Below are 21,523 nucleotides of genomic sequence, written 5' to 3' on the forward strand. Positions count from 1 at the left end.
GTGTATGTGTGTGTGTGCATATACATGTATCTGCGCTATGTGTGTGTATGTGCTCGGAGCAGATTCGGACTGGTTACCAGAGGAACCTCCAGTAATACCAGTCCTGGCTGCAGTTACCTGTATTGCACTCCGGAGCTCAGGTGCAGCCTGGACTGAACTCTGGGTTTGCAGGACTGAACCGCGAGCGCCAACTGATTCCACGGCGATTGCGGTTCAGTTCATGTCACAGCTTCGGACAGGCCGGGCCGAAGTCCGGAGGTCAGATGACAGCTTCGGAATTCAGCCCGGCATGTCTGCAGCTGTCATGTGTGTGTGTGTGTGGTGAGGGCCTGGAGCCGGAGCATCGGGCACTCACCGGAAGCTGCGGTAACGTGCATGTCACTGTTTCTCTCTGTGGCTAGCTTGCCTGTTGGTGACTATAATTCCTAAAGTCTGTGTGGTGCAGCTCCCAGCTGTCTGTGGAGGAGTTTTTGTACCACCTCCATGATTTTTATCGATGCTGCCTACTTGAACCATCTGAAGCCAGGGCCTTTCCTGTCCCTGCACCCAGAGCTGTGCTCCATGCGGTTGGTGCTGCTGCCCAGCCATATCGTTCACCCTCCCTGTGTTCCTGTCAGACATCAGAGCTCCATCTGCCTTCTGCTCCAGGAGGTAAGTTTTCTCCGGGGGCTGCCTCCTCTGGCACCAGCCTGCTTTGACTTGTGGGGACCCCTCTTCCTTCTATGCACAGCCATGAATGGACTCTGGCTTGCCATATTCTTATACTGAACATAGCACTCTGCAGTCCTCTGATGACTTTTCTTTGAATGCTGTCTGCTGGCACCTAACTTGCTATTAGTGTGAACTTTTCATCTGTGCTACCTCCGGACATCAACGCTAGGCAGGGATAACTGCTTTTTATAGTGGTGCCTGGACGTACTTGTTTGGATATATAACGGATAAAGCCCCACTCCATCTGGGCTTGCACTCTGTATTGCTGTTGACCCCGTCCCAATTTGGGATATTTCCAGGGCTGTAGTTGGCCTTCGTGGTGCCCTAGGCACTTTATGTGGTCATGCCCCTTACTGATAAAGTAAAACTATGATTTTGTGCACACGACATCGGTGTAAGGCCGATCTACTCTGTAACACACTTGAAAAACTGCTAAACGCTATAAGGGTATGTGCGCATGTTGCGTTCTGCCGTTGCAAATATTCTGCAGTGCTTTGTCACTGTATGTGCGTTTCAAAACGCTGACGAAAAGCTGCGTTTTGGATATATTTTGAATGCGGAATGGATGCAGAATTTCGTTTTATTTAGCAGCTTCTAACAGCTTCAAAGGCACTAAGTGGTTAAAACAGGTAACTGAAACATTTTTCATGCTGCTGCCACCAGGAAGTTGCTGACTAGTGCTTAATACAATTTCAGTTTAAAAAAAGATGCCAGTGTTTTCTAAACTGTCTTTCGCCTGAAAAACTCAAAAGATTCACAAATGTGTAAAGGCCGTGGTGCGCACACACCCTAACTGTTCACATGCCCTTTAGATAGTAGTTAAGGCGCTCATACACAGACTACAGTTGGCAGAACCCGGAGATAGACAGGCTCGACCGACAGTCTGATTGTGAGAGGAGTGATGACCCAGCAGGTCCAATTTTGAACTATGGATCCTTTTTTCTCTAAGAGGTGAGCCACCGCCAGAGATGTCTAGTAGTGTCTGTCCCATGGAGAACACGACCACTCAACAAAGTAAACGCTCAGGGAGACAGCTGCCAGCTGAGTGATGGGACACCTGTTTATAGTGTACGGGAGAGTCAGTGAGATAGCTGCCAGCCGAATGATGGGACACCTATCTATAGTGTACGAAAGAGTCAGGGAGATAACTACCAGCCAAACGATGGGACAGTTGTCTATAGCGTTTGGGGCTTTAGTCAAATACTTGTTTGGCAGACGTATCGCCTCATTAAGACAGATATGTATTTAGCCTTGCACAATGACCCTATAATGATCTATCAAATCTAATAAATTAAATATTGCTATATCTACAAGAATACATCACCAGAATAAACCTCAAATCACATTAACATTACCAGAACCACCAGCTGTACATGACAATATCTCCAGAACCAACCTCAAATCACTACTACATCACCAGAACCACCCATTTGCACACTGCTATATCACCAGAACCACCATCTGCACACTGCTACATCACCAGAACCACCATCAGCACACTGCTACATCACCAGAACCACTATTTGCACACTGCTACATCACCAGAACCACCATTGGTACGTGACTGCATCACCTGAAACAAACTCAAATCACTACTAAATCACCAGTACTAAAGCCCAACATAAAATTGTCTGGTATGAAACTACAGCTCCTAGTATGTCTGTAACAATGGTAAGGCGATACAAGAGTTGTTAGCAGCCATCATCAGACTGTGAACCATACAGGAACCACAGTACTGATGGTGCAAGCAGTAGCACTATTAAACATTTAAACAATACCTTAATTTTTTGGAGATATATTCTAAGTTTTAGGTCCATTAATTGTGAGCATATTGATAAGGGTCTGGGTCCGGAGACCCCTGTAAATTGCACAAAAGACCCCTTAGAAGTGCACAGCTCAAGAGACAGGACTATGACATTCTACAGCATCTGCTCTGCGCTGTGCACGCTCTTCTAAAAGAGCTGTTCAGCTGTGGTTTGGGGTCTCAGGACCAGATTCCTCACCAATCTGCTCAGAATTATTGGGCATAAAACAAAAAATTCTCCCAAAATCTTAGTTACTCTTTGAGGTGCATTTACAATGCTGCCAATAATCAGAAACTGATTAATGATCTATCTAAACCGGCTGTCAGATCACCCGACGCACAAGCAAATTGTTTGTTTTTCGGGTGAAATGTTTTTCCATTCACATAAATAAACATTTATATAACGGACGATTCCTCTGTAAAAATCACAGTTTAGCTTAAAAGGCGTTGTCCAGTCTAGAATGACAAGTCTGCAGTCCATCTATGTATCACTTTGACTGCAGACCTGTGAATCCTCCCAGTGCACTCATGGTGGTCAAGAATGTGATATGCAGACTCCGGGTCAAAACTCGTCTAATGGGTACAGCCTCACTTAATGCACTTGTATTGAGCGAGGTTCTAGCTTGGACTCAGCGTATCGCATACTTGATTGACGTTCCCGGCGCAGACACTGGAGAATCCTTGTAGCACACAGTGACTGCACTGGGAGGATTCACAAATCTGCACTTACAGAGTGACTGCAAACTTGTCATTCTAGACTGGACAACTCCTTTAATATTTGCTTCAAAATCTATTTTTTAAAATGCAAATGAGAGGGCTTCGGTGCACCCTTGGCATGATCTATGCCTTGGTGCACTCCTTATATTTGCATATGAAAGCCAGTCCCTTGTGTTGATTGACAGCGCTCACTTAGTAAGATAGGTAAAATCAGACATACAAGCTGATATTAGACAGCACCGACGTTTACTAATGGACCGCTGTCAATAAAAACAAAAGACTTTAAAATACAAACATGAGGGTGTAACGACACAAAAACCACCCCAACTGTGCACCAAAGCAAAGACCACCCCAACGGTGCACCAAAGCAAAGACTACACCAACAGTGCACCAAAGCAAAGAGCACCCCAACGGGACACCAAAGGAAAGACCACCCCAATGGTGCACCGAAGCAAAGACCACCCCCAACGGTGCACCGAAGCAAAGACCACCCCAACAGTGCACCAAAGCAAAGACCACCCCAACGGTGCACCAAAGCAAAGACCACACCAACAGTGCACCAAAGCGCACTCATTTGCATATTAAATAAAAATTAATTTTTCTGCTAATATTAAAGGGAACCTGTCAGCCGGCATTGTGGTCCTGCGCAGGTGCACTTTGATCTGCCCTGAGTAGGGCAGATCACAGTGTTGTACTGCGTCTGCACAGGACCTCAATGCCGGCTAGTGTGTATGACATAGGACGCGTCATGCACCCCGGCTTCAGAAGAAGGAGGACAAAGATGGCCGAAAGAGGAGGCGCCGGTACCGGAGAACAGAGTCACCCATTCAACTTGTCTGCACCGCACCGCCCTTTAGGTGAGAAGTAAAAAGTGATTTTTATGTTCTACACAGCAGCCTGGGCTCTTATATACAGCATGTTAGAATGTTGTATATTAGAGCCCACTAGTGGTGGCCGCAGCTTATAGTCACCAAATCTGGTGACCGGTTCCCTTTAAAGAAGCACTCCAGTCATTTTTTTCAGCTAAACATTTGTAAATGTAAGTGTAGTTTACGGTCTGTGATAATTCACTCGCCTATTGCTGTTCTTATACCTGTTCTACCCGACGCCATGATGACTTAACATCCACAGCTTGTCTCTGCAGACTTCCCTCTTCTCCGGTCATCTGCAGCACATCTCCCCATGGTGCCCTGAAAAATAACAATATCATTATAATGTTGCTGAATAACAATAACCACAAATGCTGTGCCATAAATAAGCCCTATGCTATCGACTGAAAAATATAACTGCTCCTCACTGTGCTCCCCACAAAAGAATATTACTCCACACATGGCCTCCACACTATCCTCTCCTATAAAATATTCCCACCACTCCGTCCCCACTTATATACTATGACCGCCACACTGCCCCCTAATATACTAAAACGCCACACTGCCCCCCCTATAAACTATACCCAAGACACCTTCCTCAATTACGAAATATGCATACTGTCCTCACATCATGCTGCCCCCTCCTCACAATGTCCCATGCATGCTGCCCGTCTCCATACAGAGCCATCACACTGCCCTTCTCCATACTGAGCCTCCCATGCTGCCCCTTCTTAATGCGCACCAAATGCTGCCTGCCCCTTCTTCATGATGACACCTCCATGCTGCCCCACTCATCATACAGAGACCACCATGCTGCCCCACTCATCATACAGAGACCACCATGCTGCCCCACTCATCATACAGAGACCACCATGCTGCCCCACTCATCATACAGAGACCACCATGCTACCTCACATTTCATACTGAGTCCCCTACATTGCTCCACTCCATACTGAGCCCACCTATGCTGCCCCCTTTCCATACTTAGCCCTCACACTGCCCCTGTTCATATTGAACTCCCATGCTACCCCTTTTCCATAATGTGCTCCGAATGCTTCAACCTCTCCATACTTAGTTAGTTGATACACGGCACTTCTGGGGTGGTGCACAAGTAGGGTCCAAAACAACCTCAAATAGATATAGAAACTTGGCATTCAAGATCAATGTGAATAGTGGTTTTTATTGTGAAGAACTTGTAGGACCAGCACAAGCACATCATTGCCACATAGACATCGGTGGAAACCACGTCATACCCAGCTACGCCGCTCGCCGCGCTACTATACTTTGAGGACCCTCTGCACACACACTGATGAAGGTCTTTTGGCTGAAACATCTGGGCTTGTGCTGGTCCTACAAGTTCTTCACAATACAAACCACTGTTCATTGATCTTGAGTGCCAAGTTTCTACATCTACCCTTCTCCATACTGAGTCCTTCCACTTTCCCCATCAATTTTGTCCCTTGCACTATCCCTTCCTCTGTAAGCCCCGCTAAACCCCCCCATCTACAGCAATAGGCCCCCTAAACCCCCCTCCTACAGCAATATGCCCCCTAAACCCACCCCCGCTACAGATTTAGGCTCCCTAAACCCCCCTCCTACAGCAGTAGGCTCCCTAAACCCTCCTCCTACAGCAATAGGCTCCCTAAACCCCAGACTACAATAATAGGCCTCCTCAGTCTATAGCCTCTGCCTGCCCCTCCCCCAGAATCCCGACTATAGCGTCTGCCCTGCTCCTCCCCCGCAATCCCCAATCTATAGCCTCTGCCCTGCCTCTCCTCCACACACATCACGTTATAGCCTCTGCCCTGCCTCTCCTCCACACACATCACGTTATAGCCTTTGCCTGCCCCTCCCCGACACACACATCACGTTATAATCTCTGCCTGCCCCTTCTCCACACACACATCCCGTTATAGCCTCTGCCTGCCCCTCCCCCACACACACATTACGTTATAGCCTCTGCCTGCCCCTCCACCACACACATCACGTTATAGCCTCTGCCTGCCCCTCCTCCACACACATCACGCTATAGCATCTGCCTGCCCCTCCGCCACACACACATCACGTTATAGTCTCTGCCTGCCCCTCCCCCACACACCACGTAAAAGCCTCTGCCTGCCCCTCCCCCACACACATTACATTATAGCCTCTGCCTGCCCCTCCCCCAGACACATCACGTTATAGCCTCTGCCTGCCCCTCCCCCACGCACATAACGTTATAGCCTCTGCCTGCCCCTTCCCCACACACACCACGTTAAAGCCTCTTTCTGCCTCTGCACCACACACACATCACGTTATAGTCTCTGCCTCCCTCTCCCCCACAATCCTCATTAGGAACACCCGCACCTTTCCTATGGATCTTCAGCTCTGCAAGCAGATACCTGCTCCTGTGCCCACCGCTCTCCTCCTCTTTCTCCTGCTGCTCCTCCTCCGGTGTTCGTCTTCCTTCTTCTGGCTCCGGTGAATGTTCTCTCCTCCTGCGTGGCAACTGCAGCATTGGACGCCACAGCACAGAGCTGATTGGCGCGCCTCTGACCCCGGATGTGCAGGCGCCAGCACTTCCGGGGTCAATCAACTCTGTGCACGGCGCCCAAAGTTTATCGTATTTGCGTCTTAAAGACGCAGATACAGATAGATAGAGGTGCGCCTCTATCCCCTCCGAAAATACAGCGGATTTAAACGACTGTCTAACAGAGGGGGAAAAGATGTAAAAAAAAAAAAAATATATTTTCTTTTTGCTGCCAGAAGGTGCCGCCTCCCACAATGCGCCACCCCAGGCACCGGTCCGCGGGTGCCTAGTGGTAAATACGGCCCTCGATATTTCTCTACTCATCTGTTGCCTATATTTTACCTCTACTGTCAATTCTGTCCCTTATTGTGTATTCTGGATCAGGTTTCACCTTCCCGTTCCTGATGCCTCAATTGTCTATCCTGGTTATGTAGGCCTTTCTTAGTGAGTCTTGGCCGTGGTGACCCCCTTTCTATGTGCATTCCTGGTGATTGTATACCTCCACGACTGCTGTTCTTTACCTTCATGGATCAATACATGAACCCTACCAGCTCCAAATCTTTTAAAACTAGGGCTCAAGTCTCCAGATCTCCTCCTAAAGCAACATAATCTAAAGTCATCATGTCGATGGCATCTCTGCAGTCCATTGCTACGTGTATCACGACGATGATCATGCCGGTGATTGATAGACTTCAGACATTTCAATCTTCCTTGGAGCTAATCACATCCTAGCTGACTGACCACACCAACATAATTTCGGCCGCAGAGCAGCGGATCTCTGACTTGGCGGAAACCCTGCAGTCTTATTCAGCTCAATTGGAGGATAATGCGCAAAAGTTGGAGCAGCTTCTTGGAAAAATTGATGACTTGGAAAATCGAAGTTGTTGCAATAATCTTTGGATCATTGGCATCCCTGAGTCGGTGAAGGACCTTCATCACCTCACCGCTTCTTGGCTCACGCAGGCACTCAATCTGCCAGATTTTCCTGGTTCAGTGGTGGTGGAAAGACCAAACTGAGTTGGGCCTGAATGTTCCAGCTCAGCTGCCCGCCCATGTCCTCTCCTCTTTAAATTGCTCAACTACCAGGAAAAAATGCAGTTGCACCTGGCATTCCGTGCCTTATCCTCACTGCAGTATGAAGGTCATTCTCTTCTCCCGTTCTAGGACTTCTCCGCTTCGGCAGCGACCAAGTGACATGCCTTTTCATCTGTTTGCAAGCTGCTACATGACAAGGACATCCACTTTGCCCTCCTGCATCCTTCTCGTCTTTGGGTGTTGCTTCATGGTAAACCGGTGTTCTTTGATAATCCCGACAAGGCCTTGAAAGCTATGGCTTACATTCATACATCTATGGACCTTTATGTAACCGGACCTGAGTTTCAGTGTGATCTTATTACACAGGCACTATTATGTATCATTAATTGGTTACTAGTTACGCATCGTTTTGTTCTTATCCTATGAATCTGTCTTTTATAGAGGATACTACTAGTTAGGACATTGTTTTGATCTGCATTTCTGTTAATATGCTTTTTTTTTCTTTTTTTTTTTTTGTTCTTTGGGAGATGGGGGTGTTACCCTTCCTTTGGCACAATGCATATTTGGTCCTCTTGTTTGATCTGAGTGGTGGGGTTTGCTCGCTGGGACAGGCCATTGCCCATATGTGTTTTATTTATTTTTTTCAATTTCTGCTCTTTGGCCTCAATGCGGGATAGGTTAATATGGTTACCAGCCATAGCGTAGTTTCTCACACAGATGTAGATTCACTCAAACTATTAACCTGGAATGTTGCTGGCTTTAACTCTTCGGTGAAACACAGGAAGGTCTTGAACCATATTACTCACCTGCGCCCCCATATTGCCTTTCTGCAAGAAACTCAGTTGCTTCACAGAGGCCACCCCGCACTTCGTAATAGATACTATTCAGAGTGTGTTGAGGCTTCCTTTGTACGGAAAAAGTGTGGGGTTGCCATTTTCTTTAATAAGTCCCTAGACTACTCTATACAGGAGGTGGTGAGAGATCGGCGGGATGGTATTTACTTGTCAGGGCTCTTATTGAACACTGGCAATTTTGCCTCATTAATGTCTATGCTCCTAATACTGCTAATTCCTGCTTTTTTGCTAAACTTCTGGAAGTGGTTCATGGCTGGCATTCCACTAATATTCTGCTAGGTGGAGATTTGAATGCTCTTCATGACTCTTTTCTTAACAGATCCATCCTTATGCGTGCGTCTGATCCCTCCACTGGAGCGATTCCTACCCTGCTGGATAGGCTCAACCTAGTTGATGCTTGGAGATGCTGCCACCCCACAGAGAGGAAGTACACCTTTTATTCTAGAGTGCATGATGTCCATACTTGTATTAATTACTGGTTGACCTCTACACATCTCCTTATTTTTTGAAAGCAGTTGATATTCTCCCTTCTGTCATCTCAGATCACTCACTGGTTTTGCTTAATTTAGAACTCCCTACTAGTAGAACCGTATCTATTCGTTAGCGCTTTCCCTCTTATCTTTACACCTCTGATGATTTCATGCACTATTTGACCGGTTGCTGGCAGACCACCATGGAGGACAACCCAGAACGTCTGGATGACAATCATTTATTTTGGGTCATTGCCAAGATGCTGCTCAGGTGACACATTATTTCTTATGTTTCCCGGAAGAAAAAGAAACTGTTGTCCTCCCTGCGGCCTTTTTTGGACCGGCTCACTCCATCATATAAGGACTTCAAATTATGTATTACGCCCTCTTCTAGAGAGGCCTACTTTGCAGCTAAGCAGGACTTTAATACCCTATTACATGAACAGGCACACATTCAACTGACCCATCAACGCAATCAATATTTTCACTGGCTAATAAACCAGGTCGGCTTCTTGCATCCTTAACAAAGCCATTTAAGACTGCTACTAAAGTCTCTAATGTTATAACGCGACCTGACCCAAATCTGCACGGTTTTCCATGATTTTTCTGAAGACCTTTATGGCCTCTCCCTGGACTCGCAGGAGGACATCTATCCATTTCTACATATAGTTGATCCGCCGAAGCTTACTGCTTCTCAACGGGAGACTCTCTTAACCAGCCGATTTCTACTGGGGAGGTGGGATCAGTCATTAAGTCTTTTAGGTTAAGGTGCCTGGCCCAGATGCGTTTTCAGTCGAATTTTATAAAATACTACAACCCTTGCATCTCACCTTATTTTTTAATCATATTGTTAATTCTGTCTCTCTGCCTGACCGATTTAACAAGGCTTTTGCCCTTTGTTGTTGAAGCTGGACAAAGACCCAATTCTCCCTGCCTCATATTGCCCAATCTCCCTTTTAAATGTTGATTTTAAACTGCTTACTAAAATCATGGCTAATAGGCTGCAGTTCATGCTTCCTAATATTCTTACTCCATCTCAAACAGGTTTTGCTCATGGCTGGTCTTTTCCCTTTAATATCAAGACAGCATGGGCTGTCATATTATAATAATAATAATAATAATCATCACACATAGTTGTCAAACTAAGGCCAAGCAAAATAAACTGGCCAGCCTTGATGCTGATAAAGCCTTTGATCGAGTATCATGGTCTCATCTCATAAGGACCCTTAAGTATAGATTGTTTGGCTTTACTTTATACAACTTTGTGCGTACAATTTATACTAATCCGCAAACCTCAATTTCACTCAATGACATAGTCGGACCATTTCCCCATTCTTAGGGGACAGTCTTGTCTCCTACCTCTATCACCCTTACTTTTATTGCCCTGGATCTCCTGCTGAGATGCCTCGAGATGAACCTTTCCTTTAGGGGCATTGGGATCGGCCACTACGCACTTAAAACATTAGCATTTGCTGATGATATCTTACTCATTATAGCCAACTCTAAGGAATTCATTTCTTCTATAATGGAGGCCTTCAGCGTGTTTGGAGCAGTCTCTGGGTTTTGCGTAAACTTCACTAAATCTCATGCTTTGGCAAATTTTAAAACTGCTCAGAAACAGTGGCCATTTCCCTTTCCTTTCCAGTGGAGGGCATTCCCTTCTTTATTGTGGAGCGAGCAGTAAAATGCTCGGGTGTTCGTTGCTCGGGTGGAGCATTTTGAAATGCTCGGGTGCTCGACCCGAGCACCAACCCAATATTAGCCTATGGGTTACCCGAGCATTTTTCTGGCGGAAAGCTCAAAAATGTCACAAATGCATAACAGTGCTCAATTGACATGGGAGCAGCATGGGGAAGACCCCTGTAAGCATTTCTGATTCCCATGTCACTGTTGTGAGCAATGTTGTCTTTGTATTAGGGGGAGGAAGAACACTGTGTTCCTCCTCCCGTGTTACATGCACTTTCACTTTGTAGCGTATGTGCGGCAGCTTCTCTTTGCCTGTAAATTCACTGCAAAGCAAAACCAAAAGTGAACAGTAGAAAAAAAAATCATATTCACCTGTCTGCAGACTCCCGGGACATGTCCGATCGCTGCAGGAGCTTACGGTGCTCAGCTGATGCGGTCATGTGAGAGCATCAGCTGATCGTATAAGTCCAGCGATGAGGTCGCTTTTTACCGCCCGGCTTTTAAACAATCAGATGATGAATCAGCTGATCATTCATAAAAGCCGGCCAGCTTTTTACCACCCAGCCAGTTTAAACGATCAGCTGATGCTGTCAGGTGACCGCATCAGCTGATTACCAGCGGGTCCTTTTGCGATCGGACAGGAGTCTGCACAGAAGTGTGTAGTTTTTTTTTTCTACTGATGCATCAGCTGATTGTTTAAAAGCCGTTTATACAATCAGCTGATGTGTCATGTGAGTCAGGTCCTTGAACCTGACACATCATCTGATCGGTTTGCCTTCCGGCAAATCGATCAGATGACATTGGATTCGGATTGGACATCGTGGGACCCTCGACCCAGGACTCCAGCGGAGGGGGGGTTCTTTATTTTAATAAAGATGGAGTCACTAATTGTGTTGTTTCATTTCTAATAAGAAATATTTTTCTCTGTTTTTTTTTATCTTTACTAGAAATTCATGGTGGCCATGTCTAATATTAGCACGACACCATGAATTTCGGGCTTAGGGCCAGCTGATAATACATAGATAGCCCTAACTCCATTATTACCCAGCGAGCCACCTGGCACCAGAGTCACTGGAAGAGTTGGATACAGCGCCAGAAGATGGCGCTTCTATGAAAGCATCATTTTCCAGGCGGCTGCGGACTGAAATTCTCAGCAGGTGGGTCCCAGAAAGATTGGGCCAACCTGCGCTGTGGATTCCAATCCCCAGCTGCCTAGTTGTACCTGGCTGGACACACAAATTGGGCGAACCTCACATCGTTTTTTTTTTTATTATATCATGAAATAATTAAAAAAAGGGGGGGCTTCCCTTTATTTTTGGTTTCCAGCTGGGTATCATAGTATCATAGTTTTTAAGGTTGAAGGGAGACTCTAAGTCCATCTAGTTCAACCTGTAGCCTAACATGTTGATCCAGAGGAAGGCAAAAAAAACCCAATGTGGCAAACAAGTTCCAATGGGGAAAAAATTTCCTTCCTGACTCCACATCCGGGAATCAGACTAGTTCCCTGGATCAATACCCTGTCATAAAATCTAATATACATAACTGGTAATATTACATTTTTCAAGAAAGGCGTCCAGGCTCTGCTTAAATGTTAGTAGTGAATCACTCATTACAACATCATGCGACAGAGAGTTCCACAGTCTCACTGCTCGCACAGTAAAGAATCCTCGTCTGTGATTATGATTAAACCTTCTTTCTTCAAGACGTAGCGGATGCCCCCGTGTTCCAGTCGCAGGCCTAGGTGTAAAAAGATCTTTGGAAAGGTCTCTGTACTGTCCCCTCATATATTTATACATTGTGATTAGATCCCCCCTAAGCCTTCGTTTTTCCAGACTAAATAACCCCAAGTTTAATAACCTGTCTTGGTATTGCAGCCCACCCATTCCTCTAATAATCTTGGTCGCTCTTCTCTGCACCCTCTCCAGTTCAGCTGTGTCCTTCTTATATATCGGTGACCAGAATTGTACACAGTATTCTAAGTGCGGTCGCACTAGTGACTTGTACAGAGGTAGAACTATATTTTTTTCATGAACACTTATACCTTTTTTAATACATCCCATTATTTTATTAGCCCTGGCAGCAGTTGCCTGACACTGTCCACTAAAGTGAAGTTTACCATCCACCCATACACCCAAGTCTTTTTCTGTGTCTGTTTTACCCAGTGTTCTACAATTAAGTACATAATCATAAATGTTATTTCCTCTACCCAAGTGCATGACCTTACATTTATCTACATTAAACTTCAATTGCCACTTCTCAGCCCAATCCTCCAATTTACATAAATCTCCCTGTAATATAAAATTATCCTCCTCTGTATTGATTACCCTGCAGAGTTTAGTAGAGTTTAGGTACAACTAGGCAGCTGGGGGTTGGGGGCAGCTCGTACCTGCCAGCTGTACCCGGCTGGCATACAAAAATATGGCAAAGCCCATGTTGTAGCTGTTCTGTTTTGTCACAAGTCAGCTTATGGGATCACCAGTGAGGTCCTCTGAATTAGGCCTCTTCAGACCTAATCAAGATCGAGCGCTCGGAGAGAAAAGACCAGCATCCATGTGGGCATGATCAATTTCTTCTGTTTATTTAATCAAAGTACAGTTTATTTATACCATTTACAGATCAATGTGATATTGCAAAAAAAAAGAAAAAGCTTCTAACTGGACTTTACAAGTTGCTCATATGACCTTTAAGTTTTAGCAAAACAAAAATGTAGAGTCATGCATATGAGATAAGAAGAAGATAAGAAGAACATTTAGAGACCATAATAATCCTTGAGCCTGTCTCTTATTCCGTAGGCTCCATGACTATGAACTACCATCAGATATACTTACTAATAACAATAAATCTTTAATGAAGAAATAGAGAAATTATTAACCCTTCTATATCAATTTCCCCCTTTTGTAAATGGTATAACCTTCACTACAGGGTCAGTAGGCGTCCAAACAGGAGCTGCTGGCTCATGGGCCTAGTACCCATGAGGGGTCTTCCTACCACTTCACCCATCCACCCTCAGTGTGGACACCTACTCCCAGTCAGCAGAGGCCATTTGGGGTCCGTAGTAAACTACAGAGGGTTCAATGTTGGGACTCTTAGAACATACATTATTCATTAGTTTAGGTAATGCATATATCAATGTTTTTACAGCTATATAAAGCAGTAGACAGAACAACAATATTTGCATACAGGTTTGTATAATGCCAGAAACCCAACCTGCTAGGCCCTTAAACCAATTGGCCAGATTCATAAAAGAAAATGTATTTCCCCACCAGGAGCCTTGTTGGCATCGTGCTCTTTTAACCATTTATCCCTAAGTTCACTTGTTTTCTGTATATCTGCTCTAACCTGGAGGTTGCCTGCAGGGTCAATGTAATGGCAACAGGCAGGACCAATTATTTGACACATTCCGCCGTCTTTTGCTGTCACAAAGTCTAGCACTATAGTATGCTGGTTAGTGACTACAATTAATTGTTTTTGTATAGCATTGGTAGCATTTAGAATCTCAAGAACCCGAAAAATTTGATCATCCAGGTAGTCAGTGGACTCTACTAGCTTGTCCCACATTTGCATTAAGAAAGGGTGTATGAAAATAGCACTAAATACCTTATTTGCTTTTCCCATTTCTACTACATGAGGCCTACCATTTGGCCGGGGCTTATTATCTGCTGCTCGTTTATACAAGGTATGAATTGGGACAGCTGCTACATCTACTTTACTATGAGGAACTATGAAAGTGGCTGGTGTTAGTCTGGCAAGTGTGCAAACCCCTCTCATGTCAGGGCTCACCCACTTGTGAGCACGATTCCCACAAACCAAAAACACTCCCTCTGGGAAAATACAAAAGTGAGTTTGACTTTGTACACAATAAAGCAGATTCAGAAGCCCCTTCATGACTTTATGAGCACACCACGTATTGTTCATTTGTTTTCCGGTCATACCTGAGATACAGCTACCCCGCTCCCTCCTAAAAGTCCGTCTAATAAATGATGATGTACAGCCCTCAATACCCTTCTGATATACTGTCTCATTGTCCTTGGTTAAGTCATGTGTATATATATAGAAACAGTTATTGTCTTTTCCACAATTTCCAACACCATTGTATTGAAGACTGAACCATAATCCATCATGAGGAATGGGGCCCGAATGAGGAATCTTAGTCTTTATTTTGGCAATTATGCCCTTGTCTGAATCGTATTCCATCCACCACGAGTATCCATCGGGTCGTGTGATATTTAGCTGGAACCAGGGTTTAGTGACCCATCCAACTATAGTCAATGTAGCAGATACATCACGAGGTACATCTTCTCCCAAAAATCTAGATTGAGTCCAGGTTTCATTGTGTATACAGTCTGGTACTAATACCTCCTGTGGTTCCAGAGGTAAGGCTAAATATGGCATTGTCTTTGAAGAAATAGGACTATGTGTGCAGATCCAACAGTCTTTTGGCTTTTCTCCTTCCATGTCCTCAGTAAGAGAAATATGGTGGCGAATGAGTTTATTATCCCAGTCCGTATTTAAAGGTTCGCTCAGTGTCTTTGTTTGGCGCAGCAACCCTGCTACACCTAGCAGGATAATTAGCAAAACTGTCATTCTGCCGGTGGAGTGACCTTTTTACAGTGACTGGCGTGGATCCAGGTGGGTTTTCCCTCAAGTTTCACTGAGGTGGATGTGGTCAGCTGGACTTGGAATGGGCCATCAAAGCGTGGATCTAGGCTCCTTCTCACGTGTCTGCGCACGACCACCCAATCACCTGGATTCAGCTGATGCACATCTGCACTTGCATTGGGATCTGGAATGGATGAAAAGACATGTTTATGCACCACATTAAGTCTTTCCTGTAAGGCCTGGACGTAGGCTGTCATAGTGCCGTGTTGCATCTGTAACACTTGTGGAAAGTAGAGACCTGTTTTTGGGGCACTACCAAAAAGGACTTCAAAAGGAGACAAGCCTGTCTTTCTATTTGGAGTGTGTCTGACTGAAAAGAGTGCCAGGGATAAGCACTCTACCCAATTCTTTCCTGTCTCTGCCATGGCCTTTTGAATTTTTAGTTTAAGTGTCCCGTTTAATCTCTCTACTTTTCCACTGCTCTGTGGATGATAAGGGGTATGGAATGCCTGCTCTATTCCCAGGGCCTGCATAATGTCCCTCATTATTTCTCCAGTGAAGTGTGTACCCCTGTCACTTTCTATGGCTTCTGGGATGCCATACCGACAGACTAGTTCCTTCATCAGTTTTTCTGCAGTTGTTTTAGCATTTGCACATTTTACTGGATAGGCCTCAACCCATCCTGAGAAGAGATCTACACATACCAGGACGTATTCATACACTCCTACCTTGGGTAGTTGTATGTAGTCTATTTGCAGTCGTTGAAACGGGTAGAGCGGTCTGGGTGTTGCTTTCTTAGGGACTTTTACTGTTTTACCTGGGTTGTATTGAGCGCAGATAATGCAGGATTGTACGTGTTTGGAGGCTACGTAACTGAAGCCAGGAGCGATCCAGAAGGCATTCACCTGGTTACACATGTGACTTTTTGAGGCGTGAGTGGGGCCATGTGTTGCTTGTGCCATCATAGGGAACAGGGACCTTGGTAAACACAACCTGTCCTTACTTTCCCATACTCCATTCGAGTTCAGCCCAGCTCCCATTTTCTCCCAGTGTTCCTTCTCTGTTTGGGCAGCCTGATGCTGGAGGGATTTCAGGACATCCAGACTCACTGTGGCTGGGACTTGCTGGCTCCCTGCCACTATCCTCTGATCCCTAGGCCTCTTTGCCGCTGCTTTCGCAGCTGCATCCGCCCTTCTATTGCCCTCTACCTCCAGTGAGTCACCTTTTGTGTGTGCTTTCACCTTAATGATGCCAACCTGGACTGGTAACATTAGTGCCTCCATTAACCGTTTTACCAATTCTGCATTTTTAATAGGCTTACCAGCTGACGTAAGAAAAGCTCTACTTCTCCAGATAGGGCCAAAATCATGACAGATCCCAAATCCATACTTTGAGTCTGAATAAACATTAATTTTCCTACCTGATCCCGCTCTACACGCCTCAATGAGTGCTGTTAGCTCCGCCTCCTGCGCGGACATGTGCGGCGGGAGTGGTTCAGCTCGGATTACCTCATGCGAGGATACTACTGCATATCCAGTGTAGAATCTCCCATCCAGGTGGTATCTGGAGCCATCTACAAAAAACTCAAAATCTGCATTAGGAATAGGTGTATCATAGACATGTGGAAAACCTGCTGTCTCCTGACTCATCAGCTCTATGCAGTCATGCTCGTGCGTCATGTCAAAATATTCATCCTCACTTGCTACCATTGTCACCAATTCCCCCTTTTCTGAATCTACTGGCAAAAGGGTGGCTGGATTCAGAACATTACACCTCTTGAGGGTGACATACTCAGGAATCAGAAGGGCACATTCAAGTCTGAGCTGTCTGGCCATAGACAGGTGTTTCGGTTGGACTTGCACAAGTATAGCATGGATGTCATGTGGGGAGTAAATTGTTAAGGGAAATGTCAATGTGATCTCGCAAGCTTTCCCTAGCAGTACTGCAGCAGCCGCTACAGCACGGACACACGTGGGTGACCCTCTGACAACTGGGTCCAATCGCGCTGAGTAGTAAGCTATTGGTCTTTGTTTGTCACCATGTTGCTGTGTGAGGACGGCTGTCGCATGCCCTCCCTGTTCTGTGCAAAACAAGAAAAATGGTTGATCGTAGTTTGGAATACCCAGGGCCGGGGCAGATACAATGAGTAGTTTAAGGGAATGAAAGGACACACTCCACAGTCTCGTCAGTAATCATATCTGGCTTTATCAGGTCTTTATGTACCACAGTGCCGGCTGCCCCAGTGTCAATTAAAAATTCTGCCTCTTTCCCCCCTGGCATTGTTATGGTCGTAAGTAAGGTGGGACCAGGTCCTGAGGGAACGAAAACGGGGTACACATTTGTCACTGGGTTGCCAGTTTCCTAGCTCAGAGGCAAAGGAGCAGGGAGGGAAAGAGAAGAGTCAGTCTGCTCACTCTCCTTTTTGGAGTTTTTGCACTGTCTGGCATAATGTCCATTCTGTCCACAATTCCAGCACTGTACGGTCGCTAGGTCACCTGGTGCCCCCCCTCTCTGCTTCCACTGTCTTCCTTGTGCTCTAGCATACATAACTGGTCGCTTGCATTTTGTCAGTTCAACCCCCTTAGCTACTTGCAGAAGGTCTGTTGGGTCCATGTTTCTCCACTCAGGTCTGGCTGTCTGTACTGCTTCTCGTAAAAACTTATTCATGCCGTCAATGAATGCATTCACCAATAATTTGATATCAAGGTCGTTTCTTGCACTGTATCCCATGTCTGTCCACTTCAGCTGTAACCTCCCAAAGTACGTCTCTATACTCTCCCCTTTTTGCTGTGTCACGTCAGTCATCAGTACAGACTGCTCTGTTTGTTTCTTTGTAGCCCATCCTTTCAATGCCTCACAGTACGTCATTCCAGACCTCTCAGACTGAACATCCATGACCCATGATTGCTCCTTCATCATATCAGTATGTGATTTAATTGTGTCCCAGCACGTCACCTGCCTTTGCAGTCACCAAACTCTCGAGGTCTGCCCAAGTGCATTTATAAGTCACCTGTATTGTCTGTATTTGCCTGTAAAATGGGAAAGGTTGGTTTTCAGGGTCAGGTAACTGTTTCAACATAGCTAGCTGGTCAGAGGGGCTCCAGGGGTAATATTCCTGTGTCTGTCTGATTCTTGTGACCTTCCTCGGTCGGGATGCATCTGATTTTTTTGTACTGGTCCCAGGGCATTCTTTCCTTTCCTCACCGTCAGCTTCCTCCCCAAAACTCAATTCCTTCACTACCTCTGTCTCAGTGTCAGCGTCCTCTGTCATCACATGTGACCTGGTTCGAACAGGATTTAGTGCAATCTGCTTAGGGCGAGTAACATTACACGTAGCACAAGTACCTCTCCAGTCTGGGTTTTTCTGACTACAATGTTTACAAGTCCATTCATCTGGTCTGGGTTTCTGCTTATGTGAAGGGGGGGCGGTAGCAGTCACAATTCCTGCTTTTGGTGCATTAAAACATTCATAATACACCTTATCTCCCGCTGTGGTCTCTTTATATCCACAATGCTGCACCTCTTCAGCCACACGACACCATTTATTTACTTGTTGCTCTACCCTCTTATCTTTTATCCAACCTCTCTTTTCTTCCCTGAATCTGTGCCATTTCTCAACATCCAAACATCCGTACTCTGGCATGTCTGCCTTTTTGAGTATCGGTCTGACATTTTTCACTGCTTCTTTGCCTTCTCTTTCTTGCACTATCTGTTTGGCTGTTTTGGATCCTGCTGGAGCCCCACGCTGCACACTGAACAAGTTGCCCATGGCTTCAACTTATTCCCACACAGCCCACCTTTCTGCAAATGCCCTCTCAGTGTCCCTGAACCTTGTTAACAGGCCACACGTCTCCTGGCAAGTCAGAATGGGCTCTCAAGTGGTAGCAAGAAGGCTCAATCAGCATTCACTCTCACCTGCTACACTTGTAGGGCGTATTGGGAAGGGTTAAAAAACACCTCACCCAATAGACCAGATGACTAAAGCAGGAAGGACCAGGTGTGATAGTCCTCTCACCTGCTAGACCACCTCCATGTAAGTGGGAAGGCCACAACGCTCTCTACCCACTTCAAACCTGATGTGCAGTTGGGTACTCCATGCTGGTCCTTTACAGAGTATTCCAGCAACGAACGTAAACTAGAGTTAAACCAAAACAATTAACAGAGCTGACTTCTCACAGAGGGCAGAAAATCGCGCAGCTGTTCACTTGACCCCTCCCAACAGAATGACAGAATGGCAGCGCACAGTTTGTTTAGCAAGAGTGTTATCTCAAAAAGAATTCTTCGTCCAGATTCAGTTTTTCCAAAACATCCCTAATACCTACTGGTATAATACACAATCCCTGCAGAAAATTGAGACTACTTATATACCTTCACAGCACTAATATTCTACTTTGCTATAAAACCTTCATCCCCATTTTGAGGGGAAGAAACACACAATATCTCACTATAAGGACAGATCCCAGGACCACTTGTCCTACTCATTCATTGATTCCAGAAGCATATGTAACAATACACCTTCCAAGGATCAGTTAACCTCACATGCAAATAAAATTATCTAAACCGCTCTTGACACTGATGGGAAAAAAAATACATATGTCAGGTATCCACTCAAATACTCTATATGGCTATGCCCTGTGACATTTCACAACCGGAACATCTTTTCACAGTCCACAGTATGACCTATAACCATTAGACTTATACATACATATTATTTCACCAAGTCTCTTATCTCAATTACTTGTCACTTTGTTATTCAGAGGCTTCTCATCAATATACACCAACCTATTGCCTACCTACTTTATCTAGGCATTAATATGAAACCACTTATGAACACATATCCCTAGACCAGTGTATTGCCCATCAAAGATGCAAAGATGGCCAAAGCAAAACACAAAACACAGCAACACAGCAAATGCAATTATACAGAGACTGTCCCAAATTCCGTGCTATGCAATCTATGCAATCAGTTAATAGACGGACAACAGATTATCTTATTACTCTATATTTCAACTCTCATTCAGACATGCATGAAAAAAAACAATACTCACTGGTGGTGCCAGAGTTCTTGAACCGTGTGTACAGCCTTACCCAGAATATTCGGGAAATCAGAGAGAGTGAAATGAAGTGTAAGAATAAAGCTTCTCACCTTGCTGCAGCTGAAATTTCACTGTCTCAAGAGTCCCCAAAACTTCTTCCGAATAGGCTGGTTGGCCACAGCCCCACGTTGGGCGCCAAAAACTGTTGTAGCTGTTCTGTTTTGTCACAAGTCAGCTTATGGGATCACCAGTGAGGTCCTCTGAATTAGGCCTCTTCAGACCTAATCAAGATCGAGCGCTCGGAGAGAAAAGACCAGCATCCATGTGGGCATGATCAATTTCTTCTGTTTATTTAATCAAAGTACAGTTTATTTATACCATTTACAGATCAATGTGATATTGCAAAAAAAAGAAAAAGCTTCTAACTGGACTTTACAAGTTGCTCATATGACCTTTAAGTTTTGGCAAAACAAAAATGTAGAGTCATGCATATGAGATAAGAAGAAGATAAGAAGAACATTTAGAGACCATAATAATCCTTGAGCCTGTCTCTTATTCCGTAGGCTCCATGACTATGAACTACCATCAGATATACTTACTAATAACAATAAATCTTTAATGAAGAAATAGAGAAATTATTAACCCTTCTATATCACCCATGTCTATTTATTTATTTTTTTAAATCATTAAAAAATAAAAGAAAAAAACTCAAACACATTCGTTAGGGGGTAAAAAAAAAAAAAAGTGTGTGGGCTACCGCTGCATTTTCTATTGCTAGCTAAGGGTAACCCAACCATGCTTGGTGTTATCTTCACTGACAATGGAAAATCCAGGGAAGCCCTTTTTTTTTTTTTTTTTTTTTTGTTCCAAAAAAATAACGTCAACTTCGCCATATTTTTGTATGATATCCTGGTACAGCAGGTAGGAACGGGCTGCCCAACTCCCAGCTGCCTATTTGTACCCAGCTGGGAACCAAAAATATAGGGAAGCCCTTTTTTAATTATTTCATGAAATTCATGAAATAATTAAAAACAAATGACGTGGGCTTCGCCCAATTTTTGTATCCAGCCAGGTACAATTAGGCAGCTGGGGATTGGAATCTGCAGCTCAGGTTGGCCCAAGCTTTCTGGGCTCCCCCCGCTGAGAATTGCAGTCCGCAGCCGCCCCAAATATGGCGCTTTCATAGAAGCGCCATCTTCTGGCGTTGTATCCAACTCGCCAGCGGCCCTGGTG

The 21,523-nt window shown here is 45.1% G+C and overlaps 2 protein-coding genes across 4 annotated transcripts in view; one reads left to right on the plus strand and one right to left on the minus strand.

Annotated features, from left to right (window-relative positions):
• Positions 1-21,523, plus strand: part of LONP1 (lon peptidase 1, mitochondrial) — an 829,185-nt gene that overhangs the window by 309,084 nt on the left and 498,578 nt on the right. The window lies entirely within an intron of this gene.
• Positions 13,265-21,523, minus strand: part of LOC142316741 (syncytin-B-like) — a 106,073-nt gene continuing 97,814 nt past the window's right edge. For both annotated transcript variants that reach the window (XM_075352646.1, XM_075352647.1), the window contains exon 3: positions 13,265-15,438. In XM_075352646.1, the coding sequence (XP_075208761.1) occupies positions 13,893-15,239 (1,347 nt within the window). In that variant the 5' untranslated portion in view covers positions 15,240-15,438 and the 3' untranslated portion in view covers positions 13,265-13,892. The remainder of the gene's footprint in view (positions 15,439-21,523) is intronic.

The sequence above is a fragment of the Anomaloglossus baeobatrachus genome, chromosome 1 (assembly GCF_048569485.1).
Source record: "Anomaloglossus baeobatrachus isolate aAnoBae1 chromosome 1, aAnoBae1.hap1, whole genome shotgun sequence".
Lineage (NCBI taxonomy): Eukaryota > Metazoa > Chordata > Amphibia > Anura > Aromobatidae > Anomaloglossus > Anomaloglossus baeobatrachus.